The 27,199-nt window shown below is 37.8% G+C and overlaps 3 protein-coding genes across 4 annotated transcripts in view; 2 read left to right on the top strand and 1 right to left on the bottom strand.

Annotated features, from left to right (window-relative positions):
* Positions 1-1,112: 1,112 nt before the first annotated feature.
* Positions 1,113-9,260, top strand: ppm1g (protein phosphatase, Mg2+/Mn2+ dependent, 1G). Its single transcript, XM_079855033.1, has 10 exons — positions 1,113-1,645; positions 1,786-1,855; positions 2,858-2,943; positions 3,231-3,354; positions 3,924-4,375; positions 4,610-4,738; positions 5,798-6,032; positions 6,142-6,271; positions 6,896-6,992; positions 8,187-9,260. The coding sequence occupies exons 1-10, from the start codon at positions 1,535-1,537 to the stop codon at positions 8,373-8,375; spliced, it is 1,623 nt and encodes a 540-aa protein (XP_079711159.1). The 5' UTR covers positions 1,113-1,534; the 3' UTR covers positions 8,376-9,260.
* A 4,895-nt stretch (positions 9,261-14,155) lies between these two features.
* Positions 14,156-19,856, bottom strand: LOC307149217 (uncharacterized protein). Of its 2 annotated transcripts, none has more exons than XM_079855394.1 (9): positions 19,722-19,856; positions 17,512-17,579; positions 17,387-17,434; positions 17,227-17,291; positions 15,881-15,918; positions 15,717-15,790; positions 15,521-15,583; positions 14,894-14,944; positions 14,156-14,690 (listed from the first exon to the last, which is right to left on the bottom strand). In XM_079855394.1, exons 1-9 carry the CDS (start codon positions 19,729-19,731, stop codon positions 14,637-14,639), a joined length of 471 nt encoding a protein of 156 aa, XP_079711520.1. In that variant the 5' UTR covers positions 19,732-19,856; the 3' UTR covers positions 14,156-14,636. The 2 variants fall into 2 exon arrangements, with proteins under 2 accessions (XP_079711520.1, XP_079711519.1); XM_079855393.1 differs by lacking the exon at positions 19,722-19,856 and adding an exon at positions 18,574-18,695.
* The window catches only part of apmap (adipocyte plasma membrane associated protein), a 24,861-nt gene continuing 17,071 nt past the window's right edge, over positions 19,410-27,199 (top strand). Inside the window, exons 1-3 of the mRNA XM_079855387.1 lie at positions 19,410-19,706; positions 19,847-19,963; positions 26,966-27,081. Of these exons, the coding sequence (XP_079711513.1) occupies positions 19,615-19,706; positions 19,847-19,963; positions 26,966-27,081 (325 nt within the window). The 5' untranslated portion in view covers positions 19,410-19,614. The remainder of the gene's footprint in view (positions 19,707-19,846; positions 19,964-26,965; positions 27,082-27,199) is intronic.

Raw genomic sequence — 27,199 nt, 5'->3', positions numbered from 1 at the left:
CTGTGTGATACCGCACGTTGCCAATTTACCCAATAGTATTTTGCCACCACAGGTTGCCAGTTGGCGGGAAAACACAGCATGGAAGCCAGCAAACAAACTGGGTCAGAGATCACAGATTCTACCCAACCTAAAAAGCCTCAGCACCCCATCTAACGGGAGCATATTAAAACACGGTATCAACTCATCATTAATCAATAAATCAATTTATCAAATTACAGTAAGTCTCCTCGCCTTCCATTGTGAATTGCGCTCGTTCCTGTTGCGTGACCTGTTTATACGCCTGGAAAAAGGTCACTGGTTAACACAAGTTCAAGATATTTTCACATTTTGTTCTACAACAAAAAATACATCTTGCAAGTGCCGATATTTTAAAGCTTTTACTTGTCTTGAAAAAGGTGGTTGCTAACAAGCGAATAAATGAATTACAAAGTCGGGGACATTAAACGGCATCACATTGAACAGGAAATCTCATTTACTCACTAGTCCCCTTCCACAGCCTCATTGTGTTTATATTAATGCACTTGCAAACTATTCTATGTCAAACTTTCTGGGAATTTTTTTTTAAAATAAAGATTGAAACATTTGTCTGAGGCTTGGTAATGTTGTCACGCGACCGTAGTGTAGTTCATTTATAGCCTACATTAGGTTTTTAACTTCTGCCAATTGCCATTAGGCTTCAAAATTCATAAAAGTTTTTGTAGTTGAAGGAAGTGAAGACACATCGTCCATCTTTTTTTGCAGTCTTACACGTCATCAGAGAAGACAAGACAAGACAATTAAGACAAGACAAGAACCTGCATGATGGAGGGGAAGTTATTTTGTTTAAAGATTACGAGACCACGTGAATTCTAAAAAAATAATGAAGTGTCCGGATTAAAATTTTATAAAAAATACTTGCATTTCCCCTTAAAAAAATAAGAATTATCCATTTTGATTTCATGGTTACCATAATGATGTAACCTGTGACTGGACGAATTAGTAAATCTAAACCAATCTTTTTACCCAGCGATGAAGATTCGAGTCACTACGCATGAATCAAAAATCCCCGCTACCAATTTTTAGTAACATGCGCATGCGCGAACTCACAATGAGCAGACTTCCCTTTCCGGTGTGCCTAAAGTCCGCCCTCTGTGAAATGGGTTTGCTGGTGGACTGTTGATTATGTTGACTCACACGTGTTAGAGGCTTTTCTATGTTTTAAAAGAGACTCAAATCGAATCAACATTTATTCCCCTTTGTGTTTAATGTGAGTTCTGTCCGTTTTGGACAGACTTATCTGGACCCTTCGCTCATCTGTGATTGTTCATTTAGAAACTCCAGCAGCATCACCAGTGTTAGCAGCCCGTCAGCTAACAGCAGTTAGCAGGGTAACATACCGGTTTACTCTCATCTAAGGGTCACTGCGCACTGAAATGTGACAAGTACCTAGTTTGTGCAGACGTATTACCTTCTTTAAAGTCAGCGAACTGGAATTGGACGGATTTATTTTACATTACGAGCTTTTCTTTCACTATACCTCATTGCATAGTACATCATGGGGGCTTACTTGTCTCAACCCAACACGGAGAAGAGCACAGGCAACGGCGGGGATAAAAACATGACCTATGGGTACGCGGCCATGCAGGGCTGGCGAGTGTCTATGGAGGTAAAACACACACTTTCACCGTTTCATTCACTCTGCTGCTGTTGTGTGTTTTGTTATGTGACTTGCGCGGATTTTGGCGCCAGTGAGTTCAGAGTGACTCCCGCCTCGAGCTCTTTCTAACGGCTTGTTTTGTTTCCTAGGACGCGCACAACTGCATCCCAGAGTTGGACGATGAAACCGCTATGTTTGCGGTCTATGATGGTCATGGAGGTAAGCTGGTAACGTGCACAGTGTGTGTAAGAGCTTTTAAATAGTGAGTTTACTCAAAAATGACATCTGTAATTTACTCGCCCTCAAAGTCGTCCCAGTCTCCTTTTTTTTTATTTAAAAAATGATTTCAGTGCAGCTTTGTTCCATATGCCTGTTCATAGTGATCATTTCCTTTAAGCTAAAAAAAAAAGAAGCACCATATACACATACAATAGTCCATATATGAGCGTTTTGAGCAAGTACTTCCATACTATATAGTAGGTGAGAAACAGTATGTGACAAAAGTACTCATAAAAGAGTACGCATAAAGTACTTGGATGACCTACTACTACTACTAGATTCTGAAGTGTGCATTTCAATGGACACTTTACTATCCCATGAGGCCATGGGAGAGGATTTGTGAATGGAGGAAGCCATGCAGCTGACATTGGTAGGCCACATGATAATGACAAAATGGTGAATGTAGTATGTCCAGATTTCATTCATACTACATACATGTATACTATATAAAGAATACTTTTTTAGCGGTCATGAATTACTTATTCAAAATAAGTACCTACTCGAGAGTATGCGATTTCGGACGCAGCCTTTGTTTACCCAATAATGAAAATCATACTGTCATTACATTCCAAACCTGTATAAATTTCTTCGCTGGGACATAAGGATAATTTGAGAAATGTTTTCTTTTTCCATACAATGGAAGTCAGCGGTCACCAAAATAGTTTGGTCGCCAACGTTCTTCAAAATATTCTGTGTTCCACAGTAGAAAGGAAAACCATTCATACATGTTTGGAATGACATGAGGGTGAGCAAGTGATAGTTTGAAGTTTTGGGAGAATAATCTCTTTAAAATTAAGTTATTCACTTAAAATCTTCCCCTGTGCTGAGATGTAGGCAAAAGAGCTGCATTATGATTTTTTTTTTTTTTTTTTTTTTGGTGAACTCTTCCTGAAAGAGGCAAAAATCCATTTGATAGTGAGAATCTGTTACTGTTTCCTCCAGGTGAAGAGGTTGCTTTGTATTGCTCAAAGTACTTGCCTGACATCATTAAAGAGCAGAAGACATACAAGGATGGCAAGCTGCAAAAGGTAACGCTCACCTTTTACAGTTGTATATTCATTTGGCATCTGGTATAATCCTTTAACTTGCATAGGCCCACAACTCTGTGGTGCAAAGAAAATCTGTGTCTGCTTTTATTTAAGACATTATGGTAGATTTCAGATGTGCAAAGCCAGTAAATATGATTTGAAGGCTTTTTAAAGTCTCCATTCTGTTGTTGTTATTAGTCTCTCATTAATCATATCATGATATCTGAAAATGGCTATAATCACTGACCTCATCTTTGTGTTCGTCTTGCTTGCCTTCATATTCCCAGGCTCTGGAAGATGCGTTCCTGGCTATCGATGGCCGCATCACCACAGAGGAAGTCATCAAGGAACTTGTTCAGATAGCTGGACGTCCTCAGGAAGAAACAGAAAAAGTAGCAGATGAAGATGATGGTTAGTGTGAGGGTTGTTTATATCACATACTGGCCCTGTTTAAACCTGGTTAAGATTAAACAAAAATTGTAATCTTCCTACAAAAAGTGGTTGCTGCATTGAGCGGTATTGAGTGGATTCTGACTGGCTTCAACACTTCTGATTGGCCATTGCATTCTGGTGCTCAACAGACGTGTCTGTGATTGGCTACAATTCTCAATGCTGCAAAGATGCGTTGTAAATGGAAGTGTTTTATGCTTTTCAGAGCACAAACACAAATATGTATAAGAAAGCAGCTGCATATCTTTGTGAGAAAGTGTGAAATCGGCTTACTTGTATGCTAAACTTTTAACATTATCGCGATATTCACAATATTCCCCAATCTTTATCGTCAGCAAATATCATGATGATGTTGATATTCAGTGTATCGCCCAGTCCTAGTGTGAACAATATCCAGTTTCGAACCAAGTGTGAAAGCACCCTAAGTGACATAAGCAATTGCAATGTGTATCAATTGTAAAATGCATGCACAGCTCAACTACTACAAGTTAGCAAAATAAACTGACATCCATGCTCCTCTCTCTTGTCAGTTGATAATGAAGAAGCAGCTCTGCTGCATGAAGAGGCCACCATGACAATCGAGGAGCTGCTCATCCGCTTCGGACAGAACCAAAACAAAAATGCCAAAAAGCCGTGTCCAGATGCGCCTAAAGAGTCTGAGGATGGAGAGAAGTCTCGTGCTGAGACGGCGATCAACGGCGAGGCAGAATGTACGGCCTCTGAGGCCGGCAGCAATGGGAAGCAGAAGGCAGCTGGTGCGGGAGATGTGGCTGAAGGCTCCAAGATGAGGGCCTGCAGAAGAGCTGCTGCTTCCGGCTCCGCTTCGGCTGGGTCCCGTGAGAAGTCTGGCTCAACTGGGGATGCTGGTCCCTCATGCTCCTCCTCTGCAGCTCCTGCTCCTGGAAGTGCCAAGTCCAAGTTTTTCGAGGACAGTGAAGAGTCCGAGGAGGGGGAAGAAGAAGAGGAAGGTAGTGAGGAAGAGGTGAGGGGACACATTTAGCAGGACTAGCACATTTTGACAATTCAGGACTAGGTTTGTATAATGGCCAAGCATCTGGGTTACTTGCACTGCAGGTTCAATCTGGAAACCAAAGAGTAAGGGTCAAGTTTATCCGTGTAGCGCCTTTCACAATGCACATCGTTTCAAAGAAACTTTACAGAAAGTAAATGGAATATGTAATTGTATATTTTGAACATTATCTGTTATGATCAAAAGGACTGCAGTGAGGAGGATGGTGAGAACAGCAGTGAGAATGAAGAAGAGGATGACACTGAAGAGGGGGAGGAAGAGGATACTGATGAAGAGGAGGAAATGTGCCTGCCAGGCATGGATGGGAAAGAGGAGGTTAGCATGTCACATGACCTCAGATTTAATGTGGGAAATATAGGCTGCATCTGAAATCACATACTTTTGAATAAGCAATTACTTTGCGACCGCTAAAAAGTATGTTCTATGTGGTATGGATGTATGGATTATGAATGTAATCTGGACGTACTACATTCGCCATGTTGTCATTGTCATGTGACCTAGCGCTGTCAGTTGCATCGCCTCACTGTCATTCACAAATAGTCTCCCGTGGCCTCATGGGATAGTAAAGTGTCCACTGCATGCACACTTCAGAGTCTTGCTGGAAGTAGGTCATCCAGGTACTTTTGCCTACTCAACAAGAGTACTGTGAATTCAGACTTACTACTTTTGTCACATACTGTTTTTCGCCTACTATATTAGGAAGTATGCAATTTCGGATGCAGCCCATAGTGTTTGTTCATGAATTTTCTAATGGTTCTGACCTCTTTCTACTCTGAATAGAAGTTCAAATGATGCCTTCATGACCTTTTTGTTCCTTTGAAACTTGGTTGCTGGTGTTTTTTCTGTGGAACACATAAAAACAGTGAAAAACAAGCATATTTTTTGGACTAAGTAATTTTCTCATGTAAATGCTTTGAAAACTTGAAATAAGTTGTTCGAATAAATAATGTTCTTGAAATAAATTGCACGACTTCGTGACACATGCTCGTATGCATAGTTTATTTTAGGGCTGGGCGATATATCGCATGACATTGTTAGGCGCATCTCATCAGTAAAGCCGGTTCCTTGATTAGTAGTAAATCGCCATCACCTGCTTTCAGATGGAGCGGCATTCACTACACAGAGCCGTAGTTCACTGACAAGCTGAGCCATATCGCATTAATTATCGCAGGCGATACGTCCGCAATAATGCGATATGGCTCAGCTTGTCAGTTAACTACGGCTCTGTGTAGTGAATGCCGCTCCATCTGAAAGCAGGTGATGGCGATTTACTACTAATCAAGGAACCGGCTTTACTGACGAGATGCGCCCAACAATGTCCTGCGATATATCGCCCAGCCCTAGTTTATTTACATTTTTTCATCCGTTCTGCAGCCAGGCTCAGACAGTGGCACCACAGCTGTTGTAGCTCTTATTCGTGGGAAGCAGCTCATTGTGGCCAACGCTGGAGATTCCAGGTGTGTGGTGTCTGAAAAGGGCAAGGCGGTGGACATGTCCTATGACCACAAACCAGAGGACGAGCTTGAGCTGACCAGAATAAAGAACGCGGGTGGGAAGGTGACGATGGACGGACGTGTCAATGGAGGCCTGAACCTCTCCAGAGCTATTGGTAACTCTCCTCCTTACTGGCTTATTTATTTACGGAAGTGTTATTTTGCGTATTTCCTTTTTGTTTGACGTTGTTTTCTTGCATCGCTCTAATGGTTGTTTTCTTGCAGGTGATCACTTTTATAAAAGGAACAAGGCTCTTCCCCCAGAGGAACAGATGATCTCTGCTCTGCCTGATGTCAAAGTGCTGACTCTCAATGAAGACCATGAGTTTATGGTTATTGCCTGTGATGGCATCTGGTAAGACGGACAAAAATAACTAAAAAAAACATGATTTCATGAGTTTTTTTTTTTTTTTTTTTTTTTTAGGGCTAGTTGTATTAAATATTCACAATGCATTAACATGCTTTTGCAAGTTGTTAATTTGAGTGATCATGATATTTGTGACTATTTTGCTCTTCTAGCCTAAAATTATTAAAAAAGAATTTTATTTACTTTTAACTACATTATGCTTTTAGTTCTTGGATAAATCATTTGCATGCAATTGGCCATAGTAGCTGTTTTGGTTGAAATTGTTTATCGTTTGGTTGAAATCACTTTTAAATGATATATAAAATATCATGGAAAAGGCTGAAAAACAGTGCGACTTCTAGTGTTTATTCAAGTTCTCTGCTTTGATAACAGTGTGCATTACATCTAGGCTTAATGCAGTGGTGTTATTTTAAAGTCACTCGATGTAATGGTAGTTCTCCTATAACAATTCTTCTCATTGCAATATGCAGGTCCATATATGTCTCTGCCATGAGAAATGCTGATTTTATTTTTGTTTTGTTTTTTTGCAATAGTCAATTAAGAACTGTAATGAGAAGCCAATGAATAGATTAAATTGTCTGTGTGTTTATATTTGTCTTTGTGTGTTTAAAGGAATGTGATGAGCAGTCAGGAAGTGGTGGACTTTGTGAATGAGAGATTTAAAACTGAGGCTGGTAAAAGCAGACCCCTGTCTGCTATTGTAGAAGAGGTAAGGACTGGGAAAAATGTGTGACTAATATTGATGTGCCCGAGGCCGAATTTGAAAAGATGAATTCTACGGAGCCCCTAAAGGGACATGGTGAAGGAAGAAATATATTTCTATATCTTCACATAATAAGTGAAATCTGATCAGGGCTTCAGACTGCAACCAAATCACATTTTACAAAAAAAAAACTAAACTTGCTGGTGCGAATAAATTGTTAGAGGTCGCACTGGTGCCACCACCACGTTGCCCAACTGATAAGAGCTGCCTTCAATGCATATGAAAAACATTAAATGGCAAATTAAAAATGAATCAAACGAAACCACGCTACTCTTGAGTTGCGCAGCGCGGTCAGTTTATCAGCTCGAGCTCAGAACAGCTTTACTTTCTGGTTTATCTCGAGCACGCAACACTGCTACTACACTACAATCACAAATATCATTATTTTTTACATGGAGATTGCTAGATCTATTAGTAAAATTAAAGAATGTTTGCAGTATACATGCTAAGCAGGTGTAGTGATTATCTGCATATAAAATGCTATATTTCAACAACATTGACTAAAATCCTCATTAGATCGGGATCGGAAGTTAATACAAACACTAGATGGTGGTTTAAAGTGAGTTTTGGGTAAAAGGGTAATATTAATCTTTTAAATTGTGTTATGTAGCTTGATGCTAATTGTAGCTTCAATGCACCTGTCATGTCAGAAGTGATTCTATTCTATAAAATAATTTGTAAAAAGAATTCACAAAGTCCCAAGAATATGCTTTTTTTTTTTTCTAGGCAGACTTCAGATAATAGATTAAAGTAGAGTGTGATGAAAGTGTAGTAGATGGGAAAGCCATATAATGCCAGAATAAAGGCTAATAATGGCTGAATCCAAACAAAAGGATAACGATAAAAGAATAATGAAGTCTTCATTATTAATGAATCTTCAGATTCAGCTTCGGGCACTTCCCTATGTGTGATATAGTTTTTTTGGTCCTTTTCAGCAACATGCGGACAAAAAATACATATATTGTGTCAATTAAGAATTCGTTTTAGTAAATCGTGGCCGCGTTGAACTAATTTATTCCTGAACAAATTATTATATTGTTTCAATTAAATGGCTAAAATGATTATTATTGGACTTTTGTCTTGTCGTTATGACTGGAACCATGAACAAACTCATCAAAAAGTGTGTTTTTCACCATACAGCTGCTCGACCACTGCTTGGCACCGGACACCTCAGGGGACGGCACAGGGTGTGACAACATGACCTGTATAATCATCACCTTCTCCCCACACCTCGGGAGCACCGTCGCCGAGAGCACCAAGAAGCGGAAGTCTGAGGAAACCACGTCCGAGGAAAACGGCAATGACAGCAAAAAATCCAAAACTGAGTAGAAGTGCCGTCGTTGAATGTGCTGATTATTTTGAGGACACCTTCCCCTTTTGAATTCAGACCACTTGGAAAAATTTTAAGAATAGCTCCCTGAGAAAGAGCATTTAAGTTTTAAACCATTCAAAGACGCAAGCAACTAGAACTGTTAAACCAGACCGTTTGTTCTTTTGTTGTTCTGATTTATTTAACAGGCCCGTCTAATTGCTAATGGAATGAACAGAGCAGTGTGGTAGCAGAGGTGATGACACGAGTCTGTACTCCTGATGTATCGTCTCGTCCATCGTACCCTTGTTTATGTACATAGTGTTTTTCCAGTAACCGTCAACTTGATTATTTTTTGTTGTTTTTTTTGTAGTGGTTCATTGTGTCAGTAATTGTGACCTTTTTTTCTGAACACCAGTATGTAATTGATCAAATACATTTTTTTAAAAATAACTTGAAAGAGATGCTGGTCTATTTTATTTTTCCTGATAAAGCCATCGTCCAGATGAGAGAGAAAATAATCCTGTAGAAGTGCTCTGAGATGGTGATTTACATTGACATTCCTTTCTCCCTTGTTTCATGCTTGCAAAACATTGATCCTAATGTGTGTAATAAATGGGCTTCGTTCCTTTGAATCGGAAGGACTGAAGGCTGACATTGGGATCAATGTGAAATAATTCAGTAAACTGCATTTATAGAGTGGAAGTCCTCACTGCAAAACAAGTTTGCTTTTTTTCATTGTCATGAAGCAGCCATTTCATTCATTAAGGTTTATATACAACGTATTTTGGAATATATATTTTGCTACTTTTTCAGAACATCTTTGTGGGATGTACAGGGAAACGATAAGTCATTGCTCAGATCTGCAGCCTTTTCTGTATCAATAAACAAGTGGAGACAAGTACTGTGATGCTGTTTTTCTTGTGGAGAATTGGGGTTTGTTCCAGCATTAAGGACATGTTGTTTCTCTATGCGGACCGGTATGTTTAGTTCTGGGTAATCTGATCAGCAAAAATGCATCCAAATTTTAGCCTATTGAGAAGTGATCTGTTCATAATGGGTGGTGAGCTGGGAAAAATCATATCTGATGAGTTTTATTTAAATGTAAATGCTGCGGTCATTATATTCCATTGTTTATATGGCCACCATGTTTACATGAGAGTGTGATATACTTCATCTTACACTGTTGTAAATGGTCTAAAATGTGTATAATTATAATACATGGACATTTTAGGCTCTAATTTTAATTGAGAATACACTGAATATTTCTACTTAAAAAGAAAAACGAGGGCCACCAGTCACAGCACTTAAAATACACACATAACATGTTCAAAATAAAATAATAGACATAACATTCATGTATTTGTAAATATGTGACCCTGGACCACAAAACCAGTCACATGGGTCAATTTTTTTAACATCGTCTGAAAGCAGAATAAATAAGCTTTCCACTGATGTACGGTTTGTTAGGATATGACAATATTTGGCTGAGATACAACTATTTGAAAATCTGGAATCTGAGGGTGCAAAAAAATCGAAACATTGAGAAAATCTCCTTTAAAGTTGTCCATTTATGTTGGCGATTGTGCTGCATTCACTCACAAAAATAAATATTTTAGATATTTACGATAGGAAATTTACAAAATATCGTCATGGAACATGATCTTTACTTAATATCCTAATGATTTCTGGCATAAAAGAAAATCGATAATTTTGACCCATACAATGTATTGTTGACCATTGCCACAAATATACCCGTGTGACATGTGACTGGTTTTGTGATCCAGGGTCACATATATACAATATGCTGATGCATTTTCAAGGAAAAATAGAACTGTAATTTTCTTTCAATGGGTTTTCAAACTTTATTAACTGCTTTACATATTTTAATTGTTCTGTTTGTATATATTATTGTAATGCCAAAGCATAACTGTCTGCAACTTAAACTACTCTTAATGTATGAATGCATTTACATTAGATTGTGGGTTATGAAATCTTAGTGGATCATGTTACAGTTTTTCTCGATTGCTTAAACACATTTCTTGAAACTATGCCTCGTATTCTCAAAACTATAAACACAAATCCATAACGTCTCACCCAATTCCCCAAACATCCTATTTTCAGGTCAAAATGAAGCTCTACACTCAAAACCATTCACTCTTGCTGAAAAACCAAACTTTGACCTCAGACTGGACACACAAGCCATCAAAATCACACACACTACAACATAGTCTAAGACACTGGTGCAATAAATTCAAAACAACATTTCCAAAACTGGTAAGTTATGTTGCTTGTGGTTCCCCCTCACAAACCTTTTCACACGATGAACACAAAAGACACAACCAATGGATACATTGGCACATTTTTATTCATACACAGAAAACACACACAAATATTTTTTTTTTCCCTGTTTTACTCTTTTTTTTTTTTTTACTCTCTCCTCTAAATTTTTTTTTAGATTTACTTACAGTAAGATGTGTGTGACCAACATATGACAGTAAAAGAGCACACACAAACCATATTCTAATATGGAATTTGAATTGTATTGGAATGGTAAAGAGTGTTGGGACGTGAGGGTCTCCACTCAAGGATACAATATGATGAACACGTCTAAGAATGTTTCACGTATACGGTTGAAATACCATCATTGGCCTAGAAAGATAACATTCTGGGAGTCCAGACTATAAAGGAGAAAGGATGCCCTCCCTTCACTGTCACACTCTGCAGCCACTCTGTGTGACTGTACGACTGCTGGCCTTTTCTTGCAAGAAAATAAACCTCATCAAAGACTATTGGAAATGTTTGTCTCTTATTCAGTAATTTTGTTTGCCACCACACCTCCCTGAAGGCTCTCGAGGCGACGGTAAAGCGACTCAAATTTGGCCTTACTCGTAGCCCAGCCTCCCTCATAGTCATACCATTGAATAACACATGGGCAACTAGAGTGGCTTGAATTTCATCTGAGACTGCTTGTCTTCTAGCCCTTCCTCCTCCTCATTCTTATCCCTCTTCCTTCATGTCTTTCTGGATCCATTGTTCCAAAACTCAATAATCTGATTTGGGCCCTTTTATATATCTATTGAAGGTTCTGATTGATGTGTGTTAAATTTTGACTCTTAGTGTTTCCACCTGGATAATTGTGTGCTAACTGAGCTGAAGCTGTGCTGATTGAGTGAACAATTTTGAATGCTAGTGCTTTCTATATGACAACATGGTGTAGGCAATGAGAAATGAAGGGATTTGTGTGTAGAGTTTTGCAGTGACAGTTCAACAAATTTGACTCATGTGTCAAAACAGGGAATAGTGTTTATAGTTTAGTGAAATGGGTGTGCTTTTTGAAAAATGGCATTATGGTTTTGAAATTTTAGTTCAAAAGCCTGGTTATAGTGTTTAAGCAATCGAGAAAAACTGTAATAGGTAATGTGATTCTCTTCACCTGTGGTCACACTGATAGGACACCAACTGAATAAAAGCCATTGGAAAAAAAACGACGCAGAAACTTATTTTATAAGTCATTTACAGGTCGGACTACAGGCCAGTTGATATTGAAAAAACTGATAAAATACATGATGAGACACATACACAGCTCCAGAAAAATCATTCAGATTCTCTACAGAGTTAAACAAAAACTGAAGAACAGACAGATTCTACTCTAAGATGTTAATGGTCATGTTAGTCAGTGCTGATATCATTGAGTTGAGCCAGTCTTCATGAACTGTGGGCATCATTCACCACAGTGGAGCTCTTCTCAGCGTCCCCTCCCAGCAATAGCACTCGGACGTCTGAAATAAATGTTATTTTAGTCAATCTGAGATTGCCTCGCATTTAAAATTTTAAAATCATTTTAAATATGCAATATTCAATATAATTAAAGAGATAGTTAATTTATAATTTAGAGATTGTTGATATATAAGTGAATAATCTGCATTAATAATTATTATGACATTATGATGATGATGATAACAAATGAAGAATGACATTTTACCTGCATTCGTTTGTGAAGAAATACCAGTTTTTGATTCAGTAACTCAATATCCTGCAATGAAAGGCATTAAATTAATTAGCCAACATTTAACATTTCTACTTTTTTAGAGACACATTTTTTTGCCATATGCTATTGCACACAAAGACCCGCCCACAAAGGACGAAAAAGTTCTAAAATATTGTTCTTTAAATAAAAGAATAACAGAGTCCACACCACACCTATAACACACTTATAGCAGATGAGTGATAAAAACATCTGAATCCATCCTGCTTTAAAGAGCTCGAGCATTTAAAGTGACAGAGGACAAAACTGCAGCGTGCTTATAATAAACAGAGCAATATCCTCCGCTGGCATGGACTCTAATATCGTTATCTTTATAGCTATCGTTCTTGGTGTGAACGGGCCTTAAAAGTTGGCAAAATTCACTAATAGCACATGCATATAAAATGTGCAATCTGAATCTTCCTGGAAAACAAAAAATGATACATGACTTACAACCTACACTCACCTAAAGGATTATTAGGAACACCATACTAATACTGTGTTTGACCCCCTTTCGCCTTCAGAACTGCCTTAATTCTACGTGGCATTGATTCAACAAGGTGCTGAAAGCATTCTTTAGAAATGTTGGCCCATATTGATAGGATAGCATCTTGCAGTTGATGGAGATTTGTGGGATGCACATCCAGGGCACGAAGCTCCCGTTCCACCACATCCCAAAGATGCTCTATTGGGTTGAGATCTGGTGACTGTGGGGGCCATTTTAGTACAGTGAACTCATTGTCATGTTCAAGAAACCAATTTGAAATGATTCGAGCTTTGTGACATGGTGCATTATCCTGCTGGAAGTAGCCATCAGAGGATGGGTACATGGTGGTCATAAAGGGATGGACATGGTCAGAAACAATGCTCAGGTAGGCCGTGGCATTTAAACGATGCCCAATTGGCACTAAGGGACCTAAAGTGTGCCAAGAAAACATCCCCCACACCATTACACCACCACCAGCCTGCACAGTGGTAACAAGGCATGATGGATCCATGTTCTCATTCTGTTTACGCCAAATTCTGACTCTACCATCTGAATGTCTCAACAGAAATCGAGACTCATCAAACCAGGCAACATTTTTCCAGTCTTCAACTGTCCAATTTTGGTGAGCTCGTGCAAATTGTAGCCTCTTTTTCCTATTTGTAGTGGAGATGAGTGGTACCCGGTGGGGTCTTCTGCTGTTGTAGCCCATCCACCTCAAGGTTGTGCGTGTTGTGGCTTCACAAATGCTTTGCTGCATACCTCGGTTGTAACAAGTGGTTATTTCAGTCAAAGTTGCTCTTCTATCAGCTTGAATCAGTCAGCCCATTCTCCTCTGACCTCTAGCATCAACAAGGCATTTTCGCCCACAGGACTGCCGCATACTGGATGTTTTTCCCTTTTCACACCATTCTTTGTAAACCCTAGAAATGGTTGTGCGTGAAAATCCCAGTAACTGAGCAGATTGTGAAATACTCAGACCGGCCCGTCTGGCACCAACAACCATGCCACGCTCAAAATTGCTTAAATCACCTTTCTTTCCCATTCTGACATTCAGTTTGGAGTTCAGGAGATTGTCTTGACCAGGACCACACCCCTAAATGCATTGAAGCAACTGCCATGTGATTGGTTGATTAGATAATTTCATTAATGAGAAATTGAACAGGTGTTCCTAATAATCCTTTAGGTGAGTGTATATACCCGTGTGACTTGTGACTGGTTTTGTGATCCAGGGTCATATACAATATGCTGATGCACTTTCAAGGAAAAATAGAACTGTAATTTTCTTTCAATGGGTTTTCAAACTTTATTAACTGCTTTACATATTTGAATTGTTCTGTTTGTATACAGTATATTATTGTAATGCCAAAGCATAACTGTCTGCAACTTAAACTACTCTTAATGTATGAATGCATTTACATTAGATTGTGGGTTATGAAATCTTAGTGGATCATGTTAATAGGTAATGTGATTCTCTTCACCTGTGGTCACACTGATAGGACACCAACTGGATAAAAGCCATTAGAAAAACGAGGCAGAAACTTATTTTATAAGTCATTTACAGGTCGGACTACAGGCCAGTTGATATTGAAAAAACTGATAAAATACATGATGAGACACATACACAGCTCCAGAAAAATCATTCAGATTCTCTACAGATTTAAACAAAAACTGAAGAACAGACAGATTCTACTCTAAGATGTTAATGGTCATGTTAGTCAGTGCTGATATCATTGAGTTGAGCCAGTCTTCATGAACTGTGGGCATCATTCACCACAGTGGAGCTCTTCTCAGCGTCCCCTCCCAGCAATAGCACTCGGACGTCTGAAATAAATGTTATTTTAGTCAATCTGAGATTGCCTCGCATTTAAAATTTTAAAATCATTTTAAATATGCAATATTCAATATAATTAAAGAGATAGTTAATTTATAATTTAGAGATTGTTGATATATAAGTGAATAATCTGCATTAATAATTATTATGACATTATGATGATGATGATAACAAATGAGGAATGAGATTTTACCTGCATTCGTTTGTGAAGAAATACCAGTTTTTGATTCAGTAACTCAATATCCTGCAATGAAAGGCATTAAATTAATTAGCCAACATTTAACATTTCTACTTTTTTAGAGACAAATCTTTTGCCATATGCTATTGCACACTTAAAGACCCGCCCACAAAGGACGAAAAAGTTCTAAAATATTGTTCTTTAAATAAAAGAATAACAGAGTCCACACCACACCTATAACACACTTATAGCAGATGAGTGATAAAAACATCTGAATCCATCCTGCTTTAAAGAGCTCGAGCATTTAAAGTGACAGTGGACAAAACTGCAGCGTGCTTATAATAAACAGAGCAATATCATCTCTAATATCATTATCTTTATAGCTATCGTTCTTAAAAGTTGGCAAAATTCACTAATAGCACATGCATGCATATAAAATGTGCAATCTGAATCTTCCTGGAAAACAAAAAATGATACATGACTTACAACCTATATGCATAATAGAAAGTGGCAAATCATGGTTCTTCTGTGACATATAGGCAAACTAAAGCATTTTACACTTGAGTGAGCAACATCCGGGTTTCAACAGGAAATACATCTATACAGGAAAGGAAGTTGTTAGGTATAGGATCAGAAGTTCACCTTTGTCATCTTTTCATGGTGTTTTAGCTTGATTTGAGGCAACAGCTCCTCTAATCTTTCAATCTGAAATAGCACCAGATGTGTCATAAATGTTTGAAATGTTCATACTTTGTCAACAAGGAAGTGTTAGACAGTCAACTTGATTTAAAGAAGCATATTGAGAATCAGTGACTCGCGTCTGAGTCAGACGCCTCACCTGTTTCACAATGTTCTGTAGTCTTGACTTCAAGGTTTTATTAAAAATGGGAATGCTTCTGGGTCTTGGGTTGACTATATTCATAAGGAAAAAAGTGACTTTTTTAGATAATATAATAAAGCTTGGGGGGGGGGGGGGGGTTGGTTCATTATTAGTTGTCATACCATGCTGGTAGTTTTTAGCCACTTCAAGGACGTACGGCCTGAGTAAGAATATGAACAAATTTAAAGTAGTCAATCACGAAAATATAACATGACTAAGAAAGGATTAACATAGTAAACAGAAAGAAATGACCATGACCATCAGACATTAACCAGGTCAAAAATGTATGTCAGCCATTTATGTAGGCTATACTGTATTCTAGCATGTGTTTATCGTGTGATGATATCTTGTGCATTTAGATCTACTTGAATTTGATAAGTATGATTTGAAAATGTAACATTTATTCATTATATTCAAGAATTTATTTCAATTGATTGATTCAATTTAATATTTTTATTTAAAAAATATGCCCCCATAAATGTTTAAAAAAAAGTCCCTGAAAAGTAATTCTAGGGTCCAAATATTGTCCTGTAATAAAAGAAGGGAAATTCTGACAATGGAAATGCCTTTTGTTATTGTTGGCTGAGGCTGACACTCATATATGTAAGTAGGCCTATAAGTGGAAGTGGAAGTATAAGCTTATACTGTAGTATAATTATTTCGTTGAATTATTAGAAAATAATGCACTCTTCGCTTCGTGCCGTGTCCGCATTCGGCTGCGCTTTATTTTCTGATAATTTAATGGACAATCAATTGAGTCAATTATTCCGCTTATATACTACGGTTAACACACCTCGAAACATTGTTCAGATGTTGTATTTCAAGACATTTGTCAGGGTTTTGTCCTTAAAACTAGTGAGAAATATCATGTAGCTTAAAAGTCACTAAAGATAATCGTCAGAGCCGTTTGCTCCTTGTCTTGCATTGTTTGATGTCAGTGTGTTCGAGGTTGTTTCCTTTTTTAAGTAGTTTATATCTCGCAATTCTGACTTTATTAACTCACAATTGCGACTTTAAATCATGCAATTCTGAAAAAAATGTCAGAACTGTGAGCTAAAAGGTCGCAATTACCTTTTTTAATTAATTTCTTTTAATTCTGTGGCAGAAACAGCTTCCATAAGAGAGTATGTGCTTTATGTCTTTGTGGCAAAAAAACATGGAAATAATCTGTCGTTTTTATCCTATTGTTTACTATATGTATTTGCTTGGTCAGTGTCGTTGTGGGTTTTTGGTTCTTCTGCTATTGTCGTCTGTAAGGACCTTTGAAATAACTGAAATCATTTGGCGGAGTGATATGAAACTGTAAAGCGGTCAAGACCTGCCTGGAACTACTTTAGCCATGCGTTTCCATGAAAATAATTGCACACCTTATAATGTTCATCAACCAATCAGAATCAAGCATTCAACAGCCCTGTAGTATAAATTAATATATTTTTGACACTAGGTGAGATTGTTTAAATAGACTTACATTTGCTTGCTGTTTGGTGGCATGCAGCAGTTTAAAGGAATTAGAGATCCTCGATTGTTTCGCATCTGAAAATTGATTTCAAAATATTTCGGTTTATATAAATATGGAGCAGATAGTAAAGGTTTCAATCACCACAGGAAGTTTGTGCATGTCAAAATACCTTAAGTGTTAACTGAGAAGTGTCCAGCCTGAAAGAATGAGCTAGTATCTGTAAGGAGAGAGAACACCAATTTAATACATATTTTGAATATCAATATCTAACCTAAGAACTGGTATAAAACGCACTTGTCTTATGGTGGTTACTTTAGCCCTGCTTGGAATGTGAACTTCCCGAAGGGCCGTGACCCTGTTATCTGTAAAATAACTGGTTATGTCAGCACCCATATTTACATCCATGATAGCACACGTACATCACAGAGATGTCTATTTGATGTCTGCATTTACATCTGAAAGATGTATTTTTTGGAGTGTTTGCTAATCTGATATAAATTCAATAAATCGCTAATCTGCAATCTGTCTCTAAAACTTTTCCTGTCAGATGTTAAATAGACATTTAGAAAACGTCTTTAAGATGTTTATGATTTAGAATGTATGTAAAACTGCCTTTTCTAAGACGTTTATCAGATGTTTGATGTTTTCCAGATTAAGCGCTCTTTAGCAGACATCTTAGAGATGTACCTGTGCTATATCTTTTCCGTGATAGCACACACACATCTCAGAGACGTCTATTTGATGTGCGTGTTTTCACCTGCAAGATGCATTTTTTAGAGTGTTTGCTAATGTGCAATGTGTCTCTAAAACTTTTCCTGTCAGATGTTAAATAGACATTTAGAAAACGTCTTTAAGATATGTATGATTTACAATATGTGTAAAACTGCCTTTTCCAAGACTTTATCAGATGTTTCCAGATTAAGCACTTTTACCAGACATCTTAGAGACGTACCTATGCTATATCTTTTACATGTGCATGTGATTAGCATGTCAGCACAAAATTGTGCAACAATTATTCAAAGCCATAGTCCAAATAATATCAATTTTTTTCTTTCTTTTGTCATAGCCAGTAACTCTTGTATAAGTCTTGTGCTGTCAGATGCACCTGTTGCTGTCAATCCATCGCAATACATTTTACAACAGTGGCCGTAAGGCAAAGTAAATTATTTCAGAGTAATTCAGGATATTTTATAAGAAATGTTGTACTCTTATTGTACAAATAATGAAGGTGGCAAGGCAGACAAACGAGGATCTACAGCAAATCTTTTCATGTTGCCATGGCAACCAGGATGCTACGCAGCTGTCCACTGTTTAACTACATGCCATTTGGACAGATTATTATAAAATTAGACCAACCGTTGAGATCAAGCCTCTTGAGGACAATCCAAATTGTACTACGAATGTTTTCAGTGTTGTTAATAGCCATTGCAGCATAAACATACACCTCTTGTGCCAGCAGCGTTAACCAGCAGTGTGAAGGCAGATATAAAAAGTACAATATTTTCATAATTAAAGTCAAAATTCTAGCAAAAAAGTATACATTTTTAATAATAATTTACCCATTACTAAAACTCATAACGGTAGTCATAGAACAACTAAAATACACTGCAGTTCCTAAACAGTACAGATGAACACTACAGAAGTTGGTAACACTTTATTTTAGTCATTGTTACATGTTACATGCAGTTACTATAGGAATAACTAAAGCATGCAAATCATGCATAATTACATGCAACGGACCCTAAACCAACCCCTAATCCTAACCCTAAGTACGTTACTTAATATTACTTAGTACATAAATGTATTACAGTGTGTAACAAAGACACCTTCAATAAAGTGTAACCGCACGTTCTTTTACAGTCCTATTCTCAATGTACTTACTATGTACTTTTTATAAATAATGTACTTATTATAAATAAAATAAAGTGTAACCCAGAGTGTTTTTATATATTATTTATGTATTAATGTGTTATGTTGTTACAAGATTATTTATGCTTTTAAGAGTTGTGTTCCATTGATATTTAAAGTCTTCGACGTGTACAAGCTCAGCATATTAATCCTAATTTCTTGATTCAGTGGTTTTATCTGTGTCATAAATTAAACGTTTCGTGTATTTATTCTTAAGCCTTTCTAAAAAAAAAAAAAAAAAAAGCCCCAAAAATACTTTTAGTTTGAAAAATGTCCATTGTGTCATTGTGAACGTGTTTCATCGTTTCTCCGTTCACACGTCACTGACTGGTGTCGCGAACGCGCGTGGGTCTCGTGCACGTCATTATGAACTGCGCTGGCTTTGGGATGTTGTGAAATAATTCTTCGTTTGTTGGACCAGCGTTTATTTAGCCTTATGTTTTAGTGAACGTAGCTGTGAAACAGAGAGAGAGTCGACACAACAACAAAATGAATGAGCCCGAGGGACTGCGGTTCAGGAGGTTGAACAGACCTCAAATAATTACTGACGAAACCCATGAACCCCAGTACAAAAGCACAAGGTAAGACATACCTACCTGCCTTCATTGCTTACTTGGAAACATCTGTATGCACTTGATTAATTTGCATTCAATTTAATTGATGTTAAATGTGTCCTCGTCAGATAATGTATAGCATGTTGTTGTTATGTTGTGCGTTGCAGCACTTACAGTGGGAAGGTGTTTCGAGTGACGTTACTCTCACTGGTGGCTTTCCTGCTTTTCCCACTGCTGGTCCTCATTTTCCTGATTGATTCTCCCATTCAACCAGAGGCCTTCAGGTGAGCTTTATTCTCTCACAGGGATCTACACCTTAAGCATGGAAAACACAAGTCACAACTCACAGTAGCAGGTTTCACAGTACTCACAATACTTCAGACATTGGAAGTCATACATTTTCTATTTACACTTTGCTCTAAAATATTTAATTGGATAGAAATCTGTGAATGACTAAATGATGCAAGTACAATAGGATATTTCTCATGCAAAGGTGTGTAATGACAAGTGGGACATTGTGTCACACCGCATTGCACAGAAACCATAAGTTATTGTCATTGGTCCTACTCAATGTTTATTGCTAAATGTCAGTTGTAAAGTTTATTACAAAATGGCAAAAAAAACTTCCTGTAACATTCTGTTGCCAAGCTGGAAATGTTGCCATTTAAAAGAAGCCCTATTCAAAAAGTACATTGCTTTAATTGTAGAAAACCGCCTTCTTTTAGACTTCATGTGTTCAGTTTTAATGGTTAAAGGATTTTTTAACCCCAAAATTAAAATTTTATCTTTTAATCATCCCAATGTCTTTCCAACCCTTATAAATATTTACAGTATAGCTTAACTTCTGCTTTCCACATAACTAAAGCGGAGGGCGATTTATACTGCCAAGTTCCAAAAAGGAAAAATAAAACTTAAAAAGTAGTCCATGTGACTTGAGCACTATAAAAAAAATTCTGATTTGTATTTTTACATTAACAATAGCCGCTTTTCCATTACCATTCAAATTGCGCAAATTGAAATTGCGAATTGAAAATTCGCCCAATGTAAACACGTCAATTTCGCAAAAACTCCCATTTATCGCAAAAAAGGTTTTACACTTGCATGAGGTGGTTTTTCAGGCAATTCGAAAAAGACATATTTCGCAAAACTGCAGTGGACACAGTTTTTGCGCATTTACAGGTCACATGACGTAGATGACGCAGTGTTTTTGGACAGAATACGAGACAGAGTTATTTATTAAATTCATATAAGACAAAAGAATTACAGGAACAATGGGTTCTAAACCTTAAAGATATGCCACAATCAAGACCTCGAAGCAGAAATGAGGGAGAAACACCCAGAAACACCTCATATGTGCCGCTCACAAGTATAAGGGTCGTTCCTTAAGTTACCATTAAAGCAGGGCTCAGTAGTTTAGGGATTTCTTCGCTGTATTCTTGCTTTTTGGTCGCAGGTTTCTCTATAGAGCTCCCCCCACAGCTTCGGAATAGATATTTGACAACACTGTTGTAAAAATTCGTTGGCGATTCTCAGACACCAGAGGCTATAGATCAACGACATCAAAGCAGATGTGACATTCTTTAAAACGTCTTCTTCATTCGGGTTCGAACAGCGTGAGGGAGCGCAATAATGACAGCATTTTAGCAGATTTCTTTTGGCCGTAAAGCAATTGTTTACATCGCGAGACCTGATATCATGCGAGACTTCCTGACGCGGCGGCCCGCCGGCTTGGCTCAAAGTTGCAAGTGCGTATTTTCCGCTTACGGGCACCAGGGGGGTGCGAAACGACCACCATTCAACCCGAAATAAGTAATATAACCACTCCAATGACTCCGAAGCTGTTCAGTTAAGGTAAAAAAGTTACTTAGTTCATCTTTAATGCTTGGAAAACACACATACATCTCCTTCCATTAATAATAATGGCTAGTGCAGTGGCTGGGATATAGTACATAAACCTACCAACATCCGTTGCCATGTTTTTTAAATGACTAAAGGCCTATTTATACATCTGCGTCGAACTGCCGCCGTAGCTACGCCGTAGGCTGTGTGTAGCGCGCGTACCCTGACGTGCACCTCTCCAAAAATGTAACAACGCGTCAATTCTACGCGGACGCAAGCGCTGTGATTGGTGTGCCAGAACCCCTCCCTCGGGGTTTCACATGCTCCCTAGGTGCGCGTCAACGCGGACAACGACGCAGAAGTATAAATTAAAACCAACACGTTGCCTACGGCGTATAGGCTCCGGCGTAGGTCCGACGCAGAAGTATAATGAGGCCTTTATCGTGAGAGGAAAAAATGAAGTTTTAGTCGCAAAACATCGGTTAATGGAAACGCCGTCATTTCGCAATAGTTTTTTGTCGGCATTTAGAAAAATCGCAAAAGTTTTCTGCAAATCTGTAATGGAAACGCGCCTAGTGTAATTAATGTTCTATTTATTAATTAAAACCAAGTATGAATTTCATCAAGTTTTTAAGCATTTTTAATAACTAAAGGCAGTAACAATTTAAACAATATATTTTACTTGTGAACTGATGTTCAGCTGTTCTTTTTAATAGTCAACTTATTTCAGATCATCAGTCATCAAGCTCGGTAAACACTGGTCACAGACATGAATATGGACCTTTAAGCTGATTGCTCCCCCACAGTCTTCATGTTTTCGGGCCATTTCACGCTTAATTTTGACGTAACATAAATCGGTGATACAGTATGTATATGTGTGTGTGTGAGAGAAGAGTTCAGATGCAAAAACTTTATAAAAAGAAGCGCTTCTGCTTTTTCACAGTGCAGTCTGTTTCTTTTACTGTCCAAGACATTGGATGCAGCACTGAACAATCGTTCACTGTCGGTGCTTGTGCACGGTTCACACAAATACTTGCGTGCAGTTTGTGCAAGAGACGGAAAGCGACCTTGATTGACACACCAGTATTGAAGAGGATTCTCATTTCTTTCTATTGGGATTTCTGCGAGCTAGGCATCCATTTGTGGCATGGTAGGGTTGAAGGAACACACCGACTTTTTGGGACTTTAGCTTATTCACTGTATCCCCCAGAGTTAAGTCCATACATACCCTTCTCATCACTGTGCGTGCCGTAACTCTGTCTGACGCACCCACCGCTAGCCTAGCTTAGCACAAAGACTGGAGGTAAATGGCTCCAGCTAGCATACCGCTCCCAATAAGTGACAAAATAACGCCAAGATTTTCCTATTTACATGTTGTAATTTGTATAATCACAGCGTGTACAATCAAGGTCACATGAGACACAGCCATCTTCTAACCATATACATACTGGGAACTATATTCTCAGAAGGCGAAGCACTGCTACTTGGGCGGAGTGATTTGCTTGCAGCGCCTGAGAAGCCCCGTGGTGAGGAGCAGAGAGTTCGCTCAGAGTTGGAGTACATCACTCCGCAGAAGTAGCAGTGCTTCGCCTTCTGAGAATATAGTTTCCAAACTTCCCAGTAATTATATGGTTAGAAGATGGCTGTGTCTCATGTGAACTTGTTATTTGTACACGCTGTGACGATATGCCAATGGTTTTAAATGAATCAAAATCGGCCGATAAATATCGGCGGCCGATATATCGGTGCATCCCTAATTATTATCATTGCTATTAGCACCACTGCACCACCACTGTCCCATATATTCATTTTTTTTTTCACACGTTTTGCTTTTGAATTTATATTTAGACATTATGAAATCACTTTTATAAAATATCAAATCAAGACATCAATTTGTGTCAAAGTTTGGCACAGTCTCAAAGTCTCATGTGAAACAAAAAGTTCTTCAAATTGCGACTGCGCTTATTAATGCAAAACAATAGTCATTAAATGATTAAATTATCTTTATGATTAAAATCCCCCAGCGCTACCTGGTGCCACCATCTGTAGAACTTAGTGCCTCTGTTCCCAAATGTTATTCTGGAGCCCTGCAAACTTAAATTGTTCATGAATGCTCTGGAATATAGATCTAAGGTTGGTCTCTTTGTAAAGAATACACTTCAGATTATTGCTTCAAAAAATGAAAGTGTAAAAATGTTGTAGAAGTTTAGGCTTACTGTAAAACAATTGTACAGTACTAAAAAAATATTTTATACAAATAATTTAGTAGTTACACTTTATTTGAAGGTGCCATTGTTAGTGTAATTATAGATTTAAGTACTGAGTATTATTAAGCAACTACATGTACTTACTATATGGTTAGGGTAGGATTAGGGTTTGGTTGAGGGTTAGTTGCATGTAATTATCCATAATTTACTGTTATTACTATGGTACGTACATGTAGCATATGTAACAAGGACACTGTGAAATAAAGTGTTACCAAGAATTTTTACCCTAAAGTTGCTTTATAACCAAAGCCATACATCTAACCAAGTTGTATTCCAAATTTGAAGTTAATATCGCAAAAATTGAAGTTCCTATGAGATTTTTTTTTTTTTTTTTTTTTGCCACCAGATGACAACCACACTACATTTACTTTTTTTATGCGTTCTCCTGTAACAAATTAATCAATTTCTGTCACAATGTCTCTTCTATCACAAAATAATCTCCATATATGCAACCTTGGCTCGCTAACTTCCCTCCGTCTCGTTCACTCGGATGTACGTCATTGCTTACGTTGCACGAGTGCCCACTACTGGCGGAAACTGCAATGGGCTGAATTGAAACGCGTCCTGAGCCCTTGATCACTTGGAATCAGCTGTGGAGTTTATTTATTAGCCTATTATTTACATTTTTTTTTCCCTTTAAGAATTTGTTTAATGCAGTATCCAAATGTATATAGGTGTGTTTGGGTTGTTTTAAATTAAAAAATATATAATTAATATATCATAGAGTTGTTTGTTGTGGTGGTGATTAGACGAGGTATGTGGTGACGTCACAGTCGTACTGCATTGTGGGACATATAGGTGCCTGAAGTGTACATATGAAGTAGACTCGCTCCCTCGGTCAAAATCGAGGGAACAAGGGTCTGTCCATATAAACTTCCCTCGTCCACTTCACAAAGTGGAACGCACTTCAAAATGGCGGCAGGGATTCCCCAGAGGGGAAGTGCTTAGGGAAGTTCGCAAGTGCGTGTCTAAAAGTGGACTGGAACGCAGCCTTTGAGTCTCAGACCTTTTCAATGATATGTATTTTGTCAAGATTAGAAAAAAAATTGATTATAAAAGTTTAACTAAATGTTGTAAAATGAAACACGACACCGCACGCTAGGAGGAGGAGCCCACTAAAAGGCTTTAAAGTACCCTTTCCATGGTAACACAATGTCCGATTTCAAAATGGTTTTCACAGGATGAATTTTGAGTTTTTAAGCTTTTGAAAAAAGATTGCTGACAATTAAGGGGTTAATTTTTGGAATACTAATTTCCACTATCTGGGCAGCAATTAAGACGTTTAAATCAACTGGAGATGGTAACAGTCTACATGGAAGAGGAAGAGTGTCTATATTGGCCCCACTCACACTGAGGAGGATGGTTTGGTTTGAAAGTTGGAGAATTGCAGATGCTAGTTGGGTCTTGGGTTCAGAAAGTCTCCAAAACTATGATCAGACCTCATCTATATAATTACAACTTATTTGGGAAGAATGCAATGAAAAAGCCTTTGGTGACATTAAACGGTAATCTCGTGCACCTACAGTTTGCCAGGCGTTACTGGATCTTTCAGTGGGACTGAGTTTTATGGTCAGATGAGACCAAAATAAAGCTTTTTGGAAAAACACCAGATGTGGGTTTGGCATAGACTGAACCATAGCAATGTAGAAAAGTACCTCATCCCCACTGTGAAGTATGCTGGTGGATCTTTAATGCTGTGGGGCTACATTTCTTCCAAAAGACCCTGGGCAACTTAGGATACACAATACACAGTAAAATAAAATAAACATCAAGGGCCTGCAGACCCTGTCAGGAAGCTTGGTTGGATCTTCCAGCATGACAATGATCCAAAGCACGTCTCAAAATAAACCACAGAGTAGTTCACTGATCACAGGATGAAGGTTTTGCCATGGACATAGCAGTCCCCTGACCCAAACCCTATAAAAACCTGTGGGATGAGCTGAAGAAATGAGTCCACAAGCATGGATCTCTGAATCTGGAGAGATTCTGAATGGAGGAATGGTCTCAGATCTCTTGCCATATGTTCATCAACCACATTATTATTATTTTTTACGCATTATAGGAGAAGTTTCATAGCATTTATCTATCTTGGCAAAGGGAGTTTGCACAAAGTAATTAAATGAAGGGGTGTCAATAATTGTGGAATACATATTTCAGAATTTTTTTTTATGATATTTGTTTCTTTCAACTATTTGACTTTAATTAAAGGTTAGATTTTTGTGAATATTTTGAATGAAAGACTTAAGAGGAGAAATTGCAAAAACTAATTTTCACAGTCAGTTTTGCTCATATTAACCAAGGGTGCCAATACTTGTGAAGCCCACTGTATTTATTAATGTTTTGAATTAGATTTAATTTTTCTATTTTCAGTCATTTAAGTTTAAGTGTTAGTAAGTTTATCTGCTTTTGTTTAGATAGATAGATAGATAGATAGATAGATAGATAGATAGATAGATAGATAGATAGATAGATAGATAGATAGATAGATAGATAGATAGATAGATAGATAGATAGATAGAGAAATAGATAGATAGATAGATAGATAGATAGATAGATAGATAGATAGATAGATAGATAGATAGATAAAGGTAGTTGATGTAAATGAAGTCACATATTGCATGAAAGGTGTCTATTTTTTTTGATTATTTTTTTTAAATAAAAAATAGACCAGCATTTGTGAGCTGTGGTGGAGGGAAAGCTTATTTGCAAATATTTCATAATATGACTTCTGAAGACTTGGGAAATTGAGCATGAGTCGTATTTGCGTTTCACAGAAGTAAAATAATATAGGTTTGGAAATTATATGAGTGTGAGTAAATAAAAGCACAATTTTAATATTTTCATGCACTATTCCTTTAACGCTGAATGGAAAGCTTCTTTAATCATTCTTTTATATTTCATCCAATATAGTCCTTTTGGTTCTGATCTGCTGCCACAATGTTCTTGAGAGTCAAGACAAAATCCAATATAAATATTCATCTTAAGTCAAGCCCCACAGTGCTTTCTCATTTCTTTTTTAGCTCTGACAATGGTAAATAATTGATGCCTCTGCAGTTGATATGTAGGGCATTTCATCTCCTCCAGCTTTCTGCTGAAAGTTCAGTTCTTCTCAACATGTCTGAACATGAAGCTTAACTAAAGTTATTCTTTGTTTTTTCCCCTCTTGTGTTTAATAATTAGTCTCAATGAACCGCCTCTTATGACTGGCTGTTACGAGCCCAACCTAATACTCAGACAGGCAGAGCGACTGTTCGAGGAGCAGCTCATCGGCCCAGAATCCCTTGCCAATATTGGAGGTCAGTATTTGCAAAGCAATGCAGTCAAAATTTGACCTTTCACCCAGTCTGCCGCAGCTGTTTGGCAGTGTGTGCACAGATAAACTGTGGTTGCACTTGCCAAAATAGGTAAAAGTTG

The sequence above is a fragment of the Squalius cephalus genome (assembly GCF_949319135.1).
Source record: "Squalius cephalus genome assembly, chromosome: 21".
Classification (NCBI taxonomy): domain Eukaryota; kingdom Metazoa; phylum Chordata; class Actinopteri; order Cypriniformes; family Leuciscidae; genus Squalius; species Squalius cephalus.
Note: the sequence above shows the minus strand (reverse complement) of the source record. Positions and strands in the feature narration are given on the sequence as shown.